This window comes from Sinocyclocheilus anshuiensis, unplaced genomic scaffold (genome assembly GCF_001515605.1).
Source record: "Sinocyclocheilus anshuiensis isolate Anshui unplaced genomic scaffold, SAMN03320099.WGS_v1.1 scaffold160, whole genome shotgun sequence".
NCBI lineage: Eukaryota > Metazoa > Chordata > Actinopteri > Cypriniformes > Cyprinidae > Sinocyclocheilus > Sinocyclocheilus anshuiensis.
The window spans coordinates 1,503,673-1,520,318 of NW_015554119.1; the positions used below are offsets into that span (position 1 = coordinate 1,503,673).

The window sequence follows — 16,646 nt, forward strand, 5'->3', positions numbered from 1 at the left end:
GTTCTTTATGGAACCATTTAGACAAAAAGGTTCTTCTATGGCATCGTGAAGCACCTTTATTTTTAAGAGTGTATGCATTTAAGGGTTAAGTTTAAAGTTAATCCATAATTGAGATTTAAATCTGAGTTTAAAGTTATGGTGCAACAGGATTAAAGTTCATCTTAAATATAACTTAAATCCAGGATCAAAATGATGGGTTAAAATGTAAACCTGCTTATTTTTAAAGGTTTAAAGTTTGGTGCAACAGAATTATTAGATAAACCTTGATTTAATCTAGATTTAAAATGAATCATTGCAAACCATTCAGCTATAATTTGAAGAAGAAAAATTGCACATTAGGCCTAATGTCTGAAGTGAGCAAGCGGCAATAGGCCTAATGATAATTTAAAATATAATTTGAAGAAATGTTTCTTTCACAAAATGAGTATTGTATATATATAACTATAAAATACAGGCTACTCAATTTTTCCCCCCCTTGCAGGCACTCATGTCACTTCCATTTCTTTCAGGATAAATGAATGAATTCACATGTTGTAAATCAGTCTGTAGGCCAATAGCGCACACAGCCCCTAAATTTATTGATCAACTATGCATATTATAAACTTAACATTTAACGTACAACATTTTTTTCTATTAAATGATTTTGTCTTTGTTGCTCGTAGTTATAAAGGATGGTAGCACAGCATTTTTGAATGATTGTCTTCATGAGTTTGTCTGCATCCATATTGCATGTTTCCTCTCACTTGCAAAGTATGTTTGCAGTTATTTCTTCTAGTTCTTTCAAAGCAGTTCTTTCTGCGTTTCCGCTCACATATTTTTACATCTGTTTCATTAAGGTTCTAAATAATGGCTCATTGGCTTCGATATAACACCTAGAAGCATATATTCTTATGCACACATGCAAAGTATGGTGCAGCAGTTATTTCTATTAAATTATGTTGTCTTTGCTATTCTGTTACTAATAAAATCGTTTTGTTTTTTCACTGCTTGTCCTATTTTGGCACAATCCCTAAACTGAACTTGAGTAGTTTTACTAAGGGCACCCATTTCACATGAAATTGAACTATGCCAAACATATTCTACCTGCCTTCCTGATATAAATTACTATGAATTTGATATGGTAATTAATACTGAGACACTAATGTGGGCAAAGAGCACTAATGACTTGTTTAAGACTTGAAGCTAAAAGTTGAGGACTTGCAACTCGACTTGGACTTGCCTGTCTTGACTCGGGACTTGACTCGAGAATTGAATGCAAAGACTCGAGACTCACTTGTGACTTGCAAAACAATGACTTGGTCCCACCTCTGCTATATACATACAATACAGTTTTGATAGGAGCGGGAAGCATTTACACATGTACACACTCAGGCACACTAATGTTGAAGCCTCTTGAAGGATCTACTCGAGCGAGGTGCAGTTCTTCAGCTCGCTACCTCTGAGGAGATGGAATATTGTTCCTGAGATGGAAATCTTCTAGACGTTTCTGGGCAGTGGGTCCAGACAAATGGCCCATCGTCTGCACTGAATAATGTAGGCAGAGTAGAAGTCTGTTCCACCCCACAGATCTGATGAATACTCATTGGACTGCCTGGATTATTTCTTTTTATTTCTCTTCTTAAAGATGTGGGGACGATGCTTTCCAAACACGTAAAGCGGCCTGTGACTAATGCCTGTGTCTTTAATTCACACCCACACACTCTTATGTGTGGATAAATGTGCAGCGTGTGTGTTTGACCAAGTAAATTCAACAGGATGTTGATAAAAGCAACAGTTTAATTACTAAACTCAGACACCATTAACACATGCCCACTTCGCCATCGCTTTTAGACACACTTAGCACAAAAATAATACAGGAAGATCATTAAATGAAAACAACCTTTCTTAAAAAAGCTTTTATCTCTACTGTGGTGTGAGCAGATGTAGTGAGACGAGGAACTCCGGAGGAAAGAAAACATTCAAATGCCAAATCAAAGAAAGCTACAGTCTTCATGACATTTTATCTTTCACAAATCCAGTGCCTTAAAGGATTGTTTGGGGTTCAATACAGCTTAAACTCACAGCTTAAAACATGTGCATTAATTCACTTATAATGGAAGTCTGTGGAGCGAAGCATTCAGGATGATTCAAAGCAGAAATCTGCAACTTATATTAATGTTAAATAGGATATATTTTGCCTCAATATTGTTTTTAGATATTTTTATTTTTGCAGCTTTTTATCTCACAATTCAGACTTTTTATTTCTTTCAATTTGAATTTTTTCAGAAAAATTGGAATTGTGTGATATAAATGTAGAATTGCGATATGTAAACTCAGAATTGCCAGAAAAAAAAAAATCAGAATTCTGAGTTTATATCTCTCAATTCTGACTTTATTTCCGAATTTAAGTCCGAATTGTGAGATAAAAAGTCATAATTACCTTTTTTATTTTTTTAATCCCGTGATAGAAACAGGCTTCCATAATTAAAGTTTATCTTGTGGTGGAAATGGGCTTCCATATTTAATATATTATTACATTATAATACACTATAATTTTTATTAAATGATTACATATGAAAATAGTTCAATATGGCTGTTTATCACTGTTTTTGAGTCATATAATAGTAACATAAAATACATTTATTGTAAATTGATGTGGATTTAAATGCTAGGTAGTAGTTATAATAATAATAATAATAACAACAGTAATAATAATAATAATTAGTAGTAGTATTTGATAATAAATGGCAATATAATAAATGTATGAAAAACTGTTATTGTCAATGTCACATTTATTTTAGATATTTTGTTATAGTAAATAAATTTATTAATGTATATTATTGTAATAGTAATATATTTTAATTATATATAAATAACAATTAATATATTATATATTAAATTATTCATAGGGAATGACTGCATCAGATTTACCTTTACACAGCTAGTGTTAGCAGTTCTTTGACTTTAGGTCAACAGGTATAATCTTCTTGTGGCAATGTTATCGACATGGTATGTACATTATTTTTCACATTTACAACTTCCACAGACTTCTACTGTAAGTGCATTACATGTTTTATTTGTAAAGCACTTTTCACAATCCATGCTATTTCGAAGCAGCTTTACAGAAAATCTTGTCTTATTGTCTTGAAACCCCCAGCGAACAGCTAAAAGCGAATGGGCTAAACAAAAAGATGTTTATTTTGAAGGAAGATTATGAATGCAAACCTATTTACTCTCTTTTAGTGAGATCCAGAATGTGTATTAAGAGAGTAAATGGGGTCAAATTCATGTTGTGTTTAACTTAAAATGTGCCTCAGTGTTTTCCGGCGGTGACGTCATTTGACTCTTTCAGCATCTGTTCACGAGTTGAGAGAGATTGATGGAGAGCGAGAGAATGAGGGATGCTCGGTGTTGAGTAAGCATTGGTTGGCACTCGCTCTCATTTTCTCTCTGCTATTTAAAACTTGGCAGCATCTCTTGTGATGATTCATTCCCCACTGATCACTGTAAGGAAAGAGAGAAACATTGACTGCTCTGCTTGTGTGTTGACACACAGCGGCCATCACATCATGATCTCTACTTTTTATTCGCACATGCTGCCCTTAACTCTCTAAAGTGTGGAACTGAGAAAAATTACTTTAAATATGTATAGGTAGAACACTGTAAATCTAACAATTAGATGTTTTAGTGATGAAAAAGAATAAATAAATAAAATCTTGAGCTCAAACTTGATTTTTACCTTGGCATGGTTCACTGGGGTTTAAAGAGGTCATATCATGGTAAACTGGCCTTTTCTTACTCTATTGAAATTTGATGCACAATATTTGTTATACTAATCCTTAAAGGAACTGATGCAAAAAATAGACTGTTTGATTCTATTGGTAAGAAAAGATGAAGATAGAAAATAGTCACGAAAACTAAATTATGATAGATTTTCCTGCAAGAAACCTAATTACCTAGTGACTAATGTTATAAGTAGACTTTGGGAAGAAAATACAAGCATGCTAGAATTTGATTTGTGTGTACTGTGTTACTGTGGTGGGTTTGAGAATTTGTTTCCATAAATAAAGATGCAGGTAACACACACACAAACACAAAGCTCACGAAGCTTTCGCTACATGAAAGAGATGCTAACCTTTGATGTTTGGACAGAAGATGACAAGTACATCTGCATGACCTCTTGTGCCCATCTGTTTTGGTGTGTGTACTTCAGTGTGTCAGTAGTATAAACTGATATCAGAATGAATATCAAAAATATTTAAACCAAGCAAATTTTGTAGATATATTTGTGAATACACTATTGATTAATAGTATATATAATAATATTTTATATTTCTGAAAAAAGTCTCATGATCATCAAGGGTGTATTTTGTCTTCATAAACACAGTAAAAAAGAAGTTGTGATTTTTTTTAATTTTTTTTTTTTTTTTTTACAATTTAGAAGAAGTGTTTTAAATTACTGACCCTAAACTTTTGAACAGTGGTGGATATGTTGCATAAAAATATTATAATTTTTTTTGTAATATTTTTAAATATTAAAGAATTTAAAATATTATTCTACATAATAATAAACATGTTTCACATAAAAATAATACAATTATAATAATACAAAAACTAAATATATAATTCTCTATAATCTAAACATATAATTGTTCATTATTAAAAAATTATCTAAAAATCTTTTTTGCACTGATTGGCTACAACTGTGCATATTTACAAGTTTTACTTGATTTTTGCTTTGAGTGGGGACAGAAAAATTGAGATTTTGAGATTCTGCGCATGTGTGTTAACCGATCACAATGTATTTTCTTCAGCAAAACACATATAAGTGATGATAGTGTTGCTGATTTACTTTGGATTCGAGCGAGAGTGAGCCTGCAGTGTATTCACGTGTAGCAACTGCAGTCAGTGCGGCAAATGAATGGTAATCTGCTGTCTCCTCAAAATATCCGTCTACATGCAACGCACATACAGTAAAACCATAAGTCGTTTACTCTGCGCATAATAGCGCCAAATTAATAAAAAAACACAATATATTGACCCACGCTTCTATCATACGTTGTGCACGTTTGTGATGATGTAAGATGACCACAAATGCACCGGGGTCCGATAGAATCAAGAGAGTGTAAAACCAGACCAACGCTGCGGGGGGTGCCGGGAACAATTGCACTCGGGTTCGAACCACAGCAAATGAGCCCAGTGTGAAAGCAACCTAAGTGATCCACCAGGTGTGAGTTCTGTACTTCATTAATACTTCCTCGGTTTGTCTTTCTCCATTTTTCTGCAGTACTCGTCAATGTCATCTACTGCTGGATGTGTTCAACTCGACCGAACATGAGCTCACGCTGTCTGCCAAGAACAACCAGGACCTGGTGCTGCACGCCAGCGAGTGTCAGAGGTACACACACACACACACACACACACACACACACTCACTCACTCACACAGAATCCTCCTTCATCGGGGAGATGTATTGCTGTCTGTCTGGCTGATTGAAGTCTGTAGACTGTCAGACGGCATTACCTGTCCCTCTCCTCTGCTGACAGCTCTCCATTTCATGAAAGTTACTCTCATGAACCAGAGCTGCAGCTGGTCACACTTTCTGACTTTCATAGAGCTTTGGAGAGACAGTCACACGCTTACAGTGTCTCCATATACGTCACAGCAGGTTTTTGATGCATCTCTCTGAAATTGCCTTTAGGGGCTTTTTTTGAAGATTTGCAGAGAAATGCAAACTTAAGGAGACAGGATTCACCACATGAGATGCTTTCGTTTGAAGAAATGAAGGATAAAACGCAAATGCGACTGTTTTATTCCCTGTCTGACTTAAGTATTAAAGACAAGAAAAATCATGATTAAATCTTGATTCATGTAATGTTTTTACTTATTTCCTCTTTCTGGATGCCGATAACTTAGAACCAGGTAACTTATGAAGAGAAAATATCATCATGTCAATCATTAAAGGGATAATTCACCCAAACATCAACATTCAGTCATCATTTACTCACAAGCGTGTCTTTTTGAACCCATATGATGTGGTTTCTTTTGTGAAATACGATAGGAAATGTTGTCTGAAAACCTTTTTCAATGCTGCAGCTCTCAAATCACGTTTGCATATTCAAACTCACCATCTTGTGATTGGTGGAGACACTCAAATGGGATTTGGTGTCATTGACATTAAATCTGTTGCGACACATCTTTGAATATGCTAAATTAGATTTGAGAGCTACAAAGGAGAGCAAGATATAAATTAAAATTTATTTAAATTGAATGTTTTGGGTGATTTGTTATCAGAATATCCCTTTAGATATAATACGTTGCTTTATGTTTGTTGGAAAAAAAATAAAAGAGTTTGTTGTGCACCAGGTTCCAAAATGAACACTAGCCAAGCTAATGTGAGATAAAATTTGTTTAAGCTATTAAGAGAGAGAGAGAGAGAGGCTTAATACATACACTAAAGAAAATGTTATCAGAATTTGCAACTTTAGTGGATTTTATAATTCTGTAAACTCAACATTTTTAAATAAAACTCATACATTTATCATGAACTCAGAATACATATGAATTTATTTTTTTAATTAATATATGTGACCCTGGATCACAAAACCAGTCATAAGGGTCAATTATTTTAAATTTAGATTTATACATCATCTGAAAACATTGAAAGGCCACCGGCATGTTTTATTATGCAATTAGCAGAATGGACATTAAATAATAACTTATTTTTGTTTCAAGATGAATTCTATAAACAAATTAAAGGTACAGCAATGGGTGCCTGTTTTGCCCCAAATTATGCAAATTTGTTTTTAGGATTTTGGGAAAAGGAATTTGTATTTTCTGATTCAAATCCATATTTAAAGAATGTGATGTGGTGGGGTAGATATATAGATGATATCATTTTGATATGGACAGGTTCAGAAGCAGATCGGTTAGTCTTTCATTCATACTTAAATAATACCAATGTGAATTTGAAGTTGAGTCTTGATTTTTCACATACTCGGATAAATTTCTTGGACTTACATTTTTTTAAAGAAGGCAATGGTGTATTACATACTACTATTTTTAGAAAGGAAACAGATAGAAATACTATTTTAAGAGCAGATAGTTTTCACCCTCCATGGTTGATTGACAATATTCCCTTAGGACAGTTTCAGAGGTTAAAAAGAATCTGTGACAAGGAAGATGATTTTGATTTCAAGGCTCAAGAAATGACTCAAAGATTTCAGGAACGAATGTACAAAAACAGGGTGATCAACAAGGCATTTCATAAAGCAAGAAACATCAGTAGAGATGAGTTATTAGTACAAAAATGTAAATCACAAGATTCTGATAATTCGGTTTATTTCGTTACACAGTATAGTACAGAAGCGAATAGAATTAAGAAAATTATAAAAAAGAATTGGGAAATTGTGATGAGTGATCCCCATCTCAGGGAAGTCATGCCTGAATCTCCCTCCATTGTATTCCAGAAAGCGCCTACGATTAAAGATAAATTAGTGAGAAGTCATCTTTCCTCTAAGAAATTAAGTACCTGGTTATGTCCGAGTGCAGGAAATTACAGATGTGGCAATTGCAATCACTGTGACAATATGGTCAAGACAAATATGTTTAAAGATGTAACTTCACAAATTGAATTTAAAGTTAAATCCTTTATTAATTGCAGTACCTCATTTGTAGTGTATCGGTTAGAGTGTCCATGTGGTTGTTTCTATATAGGGATGACTACAAGGAAATTAAAGATCAGATTAGCAGAACATAAGAATGCCATTCGAGTTTGTAACCCTTTGTATCCTATGGCCCTTCATTATAAAGAGAAAAATCATGGTAGCCCAAGTACATTGAAGATAATCGGAATAGAACATGTCCCCAGGTCAATAAGAGGAGGTGATAGGGTCAATAGGCCAGCGACTTAAGACTGGTTTTGTGGTCCAGGGTCACATATCATCCATTTTGCAGGTAAGTAAGTTTTTTTTTTTTTTTGAAAGAAATAAATTAATAATACTTTTATTCATCAAGGATGCAATAAATTTAGCAAATAAATCAAAAGTGACAGAAATGATATTTATATTGTTACAAAATATTTCTATTTCAAATAAATGCTGTTCTTTTGAACGTTCATTTCGCCAAAGACTCCTGAAAAACAAATATCTCAGTTTCCATAAAATATAAACAGTTTTCAACATTGATAATAATAAGAAATGTTTCTTAAGCAGCAAATCAGCTCATTAGAATGATTTCTGTATGATCATGTGACACTGAAGACTGGAGTAATGATGCTGAGATGCTTCTTTCAAAACATAAAAAAAAAAAAAAAAACCTTACAAACCGCAAACTTTTAAAGGGTAGTGTTTTTTTAAATGCTAAATGCATTTTCTTGTGTTTTCCAATATTTTTGATGGTAAATTTTCTCAATTCCTTGTTTATTTTGAACCCGGTGTCACTGGTGTAGCGCACATGCACACTTTCCTTTCTGTCCACTAAGAGCATAAAAATCCCATAGTGCTGGAAATGTAGCCATCATAAAGTGCTTTATAGGCAGGGCCAGATTTACCTCTTATCGTGACATAGGCGAAACAAATTTTTGGGCTCCCACTATTAATATATAATGTTACCACCCCAGCAAACAAAAATATTTCGTAATCAGTGGAAACCGTGTTTTCTATCGCAATAAGCGCTCATGTTCAGTCAATAAAATTCGAATGTCTTAATTTGTTTGAGAACGAAGAACCGTTCCATTAATAGGCTCCGTGACCATATTACCACTTCGGAAATGCATTATTTCTCTAATAATTTTAACGGCCTGGAGTCACAACCACCTCAAGACATTGTTCAGATGATTTACTTCAACACACAAGATTTCAGGACGGAAACATGACAGATGTCTTGAAGTAATTTCTTACGTACCTCATCCCAAACCTTCCGTTGCAAATTCCAAAACGTCATTTTAGAGCTAATAACAGAGGTTTGAGCCATTGATATGCAGGCTAATGCAGTTATTAGAGAGAGAGAGAGAGATTAAGTGCGTGTGAATACCTGCGTCTGTGTGTCTCTCAGTAGTGTTCAGCAGCAGCGTCTACTAATAGCGAATCTTTAAGTTGAACTGCTTCAAAAACCTTGCTACTAAGAAATGTCATGTGGCTTTTCAGCTGCGAAACTATTTTATTGATCAATTCACGGGGCAGCGCTGACAACAAGTTTCTGTTCGCATCTTCGCGTGTGCGCGCAAGTGCGTGTCTGTACTGTGCGTGCGTCTGTGAGAGAGAATGGGAGAAAGACAGTGTGATTTCCGTACATAAAAAGGTGGAAAACATGGAAATAGTTTGTCATTTTTACCCTATTGGTTGTTATATTTGTATTCATGGGGTTTTGGTTCTTTACTGTTTGTAGATAGCCCATAACTTAAAAAAAATATCATCTCTCTTCATTGTGTTTGGGCCCCCCCTGGACAAGCGAGCATAGGCACGTGCCTAGAATGCCTATGCATAAATCCAGCCCTGTTTATAGGTTTGTGTTGACTTGCAGAGCTGCATTTTCTTCGTGTACGAGCTGTTCTGATGCCCTGCGGGTGACATTCCCTTCTCCCGATCACCTCCATGGATCACCTGATTAATGACTCGATTGGGAACCGTGCTGCTTTGGCCGATACCTGAATCAGAAAAAATTGATGAACAGATTACAGAGTTCCTGAAGCTGCGGGGTGATTTATTCTGGAGGGTGAAATATAAACGACTACATGCTGATCGATGTGTGTGTGTACTGGTTATTGATCTCTTAGAGGGCTAAATCAGGTCTCCCCCTCTTTAATGGCACTGTGTGTGTTATGTGTTATTGTGTAGTTCTTCATACTGATTCTTTCTATCTTTTCTCATAACGTGAGATGTCTCAGCTCGTGATGGTTCTGTGTCTTTTCCTCTTCCTCGTTCTGTATGATGAATGCTTTCAGGGAGAGGTTTTTTACAGGACGACACTGTACTCGCTTTATACCCATCATTCCTGTCAGTCATCCGTGGGCAGCCAGCGTGACAATGAGGCGTCCGTCCAGCGGTGCAAGGGCTCACCTTGACTAATCGATTTCTCTGAGCCTCAGATCTCCTCAGCCCTCTTTTTTCTGTTTGAGAGAGATTGTTTCTGTAAGCGCTGAATACGCTGGAGTTTCTTTGGGTGAAGTGCTGTTGTGTTTAAGATTTAGATGAGATCTTGGTTGCTTTCCTTGTTACTGGTGCATTTTGCGTTTTCTGCACTGGTCAAGAGCCCATTCTGCTTTAAAAATAACGTAACATCAAAATTGACCCAATTACTTCATTAAGACATTTTCTAGGTTTTATTGTGAATGTTTCATCAGTGCATGTTAAAATTCTTTTTATTTTATTTTTTATTATTATTCTCTTCAGCAATGGATAGAGCATAAACCTTTGATTTCATCAAACAAAATAGACCAAACAAAAATAAGGAGATTTAATTATTTTGTTTTGTTAAAAATAAATAAATATTCAGTTTAGCCAATATGTGCAAAAATGTTTATTTTTCCCCTGATTCCTAAATATTGTTCATGATGATGATGAATGTTTATTGTAACTATTTTTTGTTAGTTTTTTTCCCCTTAATGAATCTTTGCAATGTTTGATTTTTACTGCACATTTTTAAGTGGCAGCATATTTGAGCAGATAACAAACTCAGGTCATAAAGTTCGTCAAATTTTAAGAAATTCATATTGAGCCAGACTGGTTGAAGTCAAGCCTGTCTGTGTTCAGTCAGCTGACTCTAATGAGAGCTTTAATTGGGCAGATTTATCTGAAGGTTTGAAGAGAGTAGGATATGATGTGCCACTTTTTATTTAAGTTGTCCTCAAGGCAGGGAGAAGCGATAACTAAGACTTAATGAGAAATGAGAAATAAAACTAATAGTCCTAATTATATTTCAGATGATCTCCTGTAAAGTAATATTATAAGAAAGCATTCTGCATAGTACAGTACTTACATCTCTCTCGCCTAATTATTTTTGTGCCTAGATATCTTTATTTATTAAATAAGAAAATTAATATGTTATTTGTTCACTTAGGTTCTTAAGGTATTAGTTTTAATTAGATTTTGATCTAACATTAGATTTTGGATTATGATCTGAGAAACGTTTAGTTTTTCTAAGAATTAATAGATTTTAATGTTCTCATCTTTAATAAGAAGCATGAGTGTGTGTTTCAGCTTGAGAAATTATAAATGTAAACAGTATGAACTTAATCAATGTGAACAATTTATTTTCTTTTATTTATTTATTTATTTATTTTTAACAAATATGCATTGAACATGCATATTTAAACACTGAATATGTTTACAATTTCATGGAACCACACTGAATGATATTTAGATATCTTTAATGGTTCTTATGTTACAGGCATGCAAACTTTTGGGAAAAAATATGAAAAGTACTACCCCCCCCCCATTTCTGAACTATCACCTATTGGCAATGCAACAAGGATTGCTAAAGTCAACAGATTCTACTAATAGACCTACCAATCTCTGTGTAAAAATAACAATGATGCTGCCACATTTCTAAAGTCAGTTATTTGGCTCCAAAGGTGAAATTAATCATTTTGACTCACCTCTACAAAATAGTGCATTACTCAGTAAATATTCATCCATGGAATTTAATATTTTGGCTTTCTTCTTCATTTATGTATTTCTTTCACCTAAAAAATATTTTAGCTGTAGAGCTCTGGTAACACAAAATGATTGTGTTAGAAAAACCAGCAGGCTTCATGTCAGTCACAGTTCAGCTTGAGAAATTATAAATGCAAACAGTATGAACTTAATCAATGTGAACAATTTATTTTCTTTTATTGTAGAGCTCTGGTAACACAAAATGATTGTGTTAGAAAAACCAGCAGGCTTCATGTCAGTCACAGTGAGTGTGTTTGTGTTGACATCATATGTGCGTCTTCACCTGTGCATATATTTGATTTGTGTGGAAGTAAAAATGACTTTAGAAGGGTGGCAGCATCATTTATTTTTACATGTGAACAATTTACTCAGGGAGCCGCATTAAGATCTCCATATCTCTGGGCCATTGAGGGCCATTAAAATGAAGATACCAAAAAGAAAGTTTGTTAAGAACCAGAATCTAAAAGGATATTAAGATATTTTTAATACTTCTTGAGTTACAGGCATGCAAACTTGAGGCAAAAAACACAAGAAGTCCTTTTGGCCATTTTTGAACTGTCACCATTGGTATATAATGAAACAAGGATTGCTAAAGTCAACAGATTCTACTAATAGACCTACCAATCTCTGTGTAAAAATAACAATGATGCTGCCACATTTCTAAAGTCAGTTATTTGGCTCCAAAGGTGAAATTAATCATTTTGACTCACCTCTACAAAATAGTGCATTACTCAGTAAATATTCATCCATGGAATTTAATATTTTGGCTTTCTTCTTCATTTATGTATTTCTTTCACCTAAAAAAAAAAATAAAATTAGTCGTGGAGCTCTGGTAACACAAAATGATTGCGTTAGAAAAACCAGCAGGCTTCATAACAGTCACAGTGAGTGTGTTTGTGATGACATCATACATGTGCATGCTTGTTTGAACTGCCAGTCACTCATTCACACCTTCTGAAACACACACCATTAAGGGCACTGAATTTGTGACACATTGTGCATTTGGGTTTTGACTTTATGAAGCGAAGAGAGCCGTCTCCGTCTGTATCTGAGGTGTTTCTGCTGAGCTCTGGCGTGTCTCCTGGACAGATTTATAGCTACGACGGCGAGGCGTCCAGCATCATCGACGAGCGCTTTCAGGATCGCATGGAGTGGCACGGCAGCAGGAACACCTTGGACCTTCAGGACGCTTCTGTGGACCTCCTCAACGTCACCTTCGACGACTCCGGCGCCTACCACTGCATCTTCAACCGAGTCCTCGGCTACAAGCACTACGAGTTCTCCACCATCGCCAGCAAAGTGGTGCACCTCACCGTCGTGGGCAAAGGTACAGACGCCATATATAAACGAGTCATTCTGTGTCAACTCAACCAGAATCTTTTCTTCTGGTGATAGAAATACATAAATGAAGACGGAAGACAAAATATTAAACACTCCTCTTTGAGTGCAATATATATCACCTGCATGCAAAGTCACCTACAGTTGGTTTTTGCTACAATTTGCTCTTGGAGCCACATTGAGATCTCAATATCTCTGGAAATGAACCATCTAGGGCCTTAAAAATGAAGATGGCAAATGAAAAGTTTATGAAGAACCAACCTTTAAAAGGATATTCGGATATCTTTAATATGGTCTAAATCCTGACCCACATTTGGTTTTCAACCATTAAAAATGGGGAAAATTCAACAACTTGCAAATAAAGCCGTATTGAGATCCCAATATCTCTGGAACTGAACCATATAGGGCCTTAAAAATGAAGATGCCAAAAGGAAAGTCTGTTAAGACCCAATGTCTTAAAGGGCATTAAGATATCTTTAATACTTCTTGAGTTATGGGCATGCAAACTTTGGAGAAAAAACTTGAAAAGTGCTGTTTCCCAATTTTTGAATGGTCACCAATGGCACATAATGCAACGAAGACAGCTAAAGTCAACAGATTTTACTAACAGACCAACCAATCTCTGTGTAAAAGTAACATTATGATGCTGCCATCTTTCTACAGTCATTTTATCCTCCTGTAATTTGGCTCTGAATCTCAGGGGGAAATTGCCATTTTGACCCCCCTCTACAAAATAGTGCATTACTCAGTAAATATTCATCCATGGAATTTAATATTTTGGCTTTCTTCTTCATTTATGTATTTCTTTCACCTAAAAAATATTTTAGCTGTAGAGCTCTGGTAACACAAAATGATTGTGTTAGAAAAACCAGCAGGCTTCATGTCAGTCACAGTGAGTGTGTTTGTGTTGACATCATATGTGCGTCTTCACCTGTGCATATATTTGATTTGTGTGGAAGCTTGTTTGAACTGTCACTGATTCATACCTTTTGAAACACCATTAAGGGCACTGAATTTGTGACACATTGTGCATTTTGGGTTTTTTACACTCTCTCTACTTTGTGTTGGTGTGACATACTCCGCTCAACTTCATTACCCACATAATTTAAACAAAAGCCTGTTGCTGTAGCAACAAGCCTCTAAGTGCTTCCTCCATGAAGAAGGGCCACTTTTTCCTTTTTTACTGTGTGTGTGTGTGTGTGTGTGTGTGTGTGTGTTGCTATGTTCCCTTTCCCAGAGTCTGTAGCTCTGTTTCAAAACATAAGATGCGTATATAGGAATTATTTAAAGGCATCTTGGAAAATAACTCCCAACAGACAGCAAAGTGAGTGCAATTATGCTGCCTAAGAAACCTTGTTTAGGCCATTGCTAAGGCAGCATTGCATGCATTCGTCACAGATATTGCAATTTCAAAATGTGCAACAAGCTCAGTGAAAACTAAATTCAAGATGGCAGACAAAAACGAGAGACAAAACAAATGTTGAGTATATGGATATACTCAGGGCCGCATTAAGACCTCACTGGGCCCTGGGGCTATGACTTACAGTCACAAATTATAATAGCACAAAGATATATATGAAATCAACCTACTTGAAAAACTTAAAAAAATGAATAAGAAATATTATATTGTATAAAGTAAATGTACAAATAGACTGAATAGTCTTCACTGTATAAATTTAATATACATTAATTCTTACTTATTTTACAAAAGTGATTCAGTCGAGTGATTTTCTTTCTGATGTTTGATTTACATTATTGACACAAATGGCAACAGCAGCTATATTAGGCTGCTTTAGAGGAATAGTTCACCCAAAAATTTAAATTCTGTTGTTGTTCTAAACCTGAATGAGTTTCCCTCTGCTGTTGAACGCAAAAGAATATATTTGGAACAATACTGGTAACCAAAAAAAAAACACTATTGGAGTCAATAGGGACCAGAAAATTTCTGGTTATGCACATTCTTCAAAATATCTTCTGTTTTGTTGAGGAGAACAAAGAAATTCATACAGGTTTAGAACAACTTGAGGGTGAGTAAATGATGACAATATTTTCATTTTTGGGTGAAGATCATATAATGTCAGAATCTCATATAGCCTACTACTACACATGCTTTATTTTTAACTATTAACGTTCATGTAAGACACAAATGACTGTGTTGACGAGGATACTCGCAAAGACTGGCATTTTGACACAGAACTATGTGTATTCGAACGTTTAAGCACAAGGCGCGAAAAAGAACTCTAGTCAGGCGCTGTACGAGCAGATGCGCGCCGCGCGTATCAGGCTGAAACCGTCTTAACGCACGCATTTGCCAACAAGAATTCTGCCCCGCTGCTTAATGTCCATGAATAGTTTAAAACCATTTGTTTTTAAACCCCAATGCTTAAAATGCGTTTAAGCTTACAAGCAAAACGATTGACATTTTTTCTACCGGGTTATTTCCCAACCCTTAAGCGAATATATAGAGTTTGTTCAAACACAAAAAGCCAAATACATCCATCAAGTTAATAATCAAACTAACCTAAAATCTGTGTGGACGATGGCGCTTTTTTTCTGCTCCATGTGCACGGTCCACTTGCTGTTTCACAACTTCTACTCCATCATCATCTTTAGTAAAATAACCTGATAGCTAGGGATTTTACTGGCTATGTTTTATCTGCTGTTTGTCTTTTACGTTTTTTTACTTATTGAAGTTTGTTCTTTGCGTGACCATTTCCAGTTATGCCAGAACGAAGTGAAGAGTGGAGGTGAATGCGGACATCAGGCGCAGCGATCACCTGATAGATACGCGTACAGTTCGTTCAAAAGTCAAATACAGAATAAATGCATTTGATTGGTAAACCAAATTCAAACGTGACGTTTCAATATCTAATGGTAATACATGGAATTTACGGCAAAGCTCCACTAAATAATAGCGCTAATAAGTGGGGGCGTGGTGGGGCTTTGGCGATTGGTGCTTCAGTCTGTCTACTCCACAGCCAATCACGGGCCCCCTCGTTGCTCGGGCCCTGCTATATTCAATTATATTAAATAAAAAATAATAATAATAAATGTTTTATAATAAATTAAAATAAAATAAAATTTTTTTAAAGAAAATAGTAGAGTAATATTATAGCAATTAAAAAATAAACTAGTTTATGCTTATTAGCACATCACTATTAAAATGAAGAAAAAATGTACACATACATAATTTGGAATTTTTGAGATTGGACTCTTGCAGTTGGAGGGATTTAATAACCTGTCTTCTTTTCTGTGGACTCATATGAGGGATTGTGTCGTTTTGAATGTATAAAATTATAATTTCAATTGAATGACAGTGAGTTAATGTGATGTTGAGATGCTGCTCTGATGCTGGGTGGGGTGATGCGGCGTTGCCGTGGCGCAGTGATGCTGCTGTGTGTGTGCGCCGGTAACCGCGGGTTAATAAATAGCTCAGTGTTTCTGCTGCTGGAGTCACGGGAGAGAACACACACGTGAGCTAATTATAACCCTCTCTATCTCTCTCTCTCACTCTCCTCTCTGAACAGACAGTCAGTGACACTTTCAAACTGCAACAAAATGCCCTGATCGCATAAATGCTGGATCTGTATCTTTCTCTTCCTGAATATAGATAGATAGATGGATAGATAGATAGATAGATAGATAGATAGATAGATAGATAGATAGATAGATAGA

General features: G+C 35.4%; 1 protein-coding gene across 2 annotated transcripts in view; it reads left to right on the top strand.

Annotated features, from left to right (window-relative positions):
* Positions 1–16,646, top strand: part of LOC107669949 (trafficking protein particle complex subunit 9-like) — a 252,767-nt gene that overhangs the window by 149,611 nt on the left and 86,510 nt on the right. For both annotated transcript variants that reach the window (XM_016462382.1, XM_016462383.1), the window contains one exon: positions 5,267–5,377. In XM_016462382.1, coding sequence (XP_016317868.1) covers positions 5,267–5,377 — 111 coding nt within the window. The remainder of the gene's footprint in view (positions 1–5,266; positions 5,378–16,646) is intronic.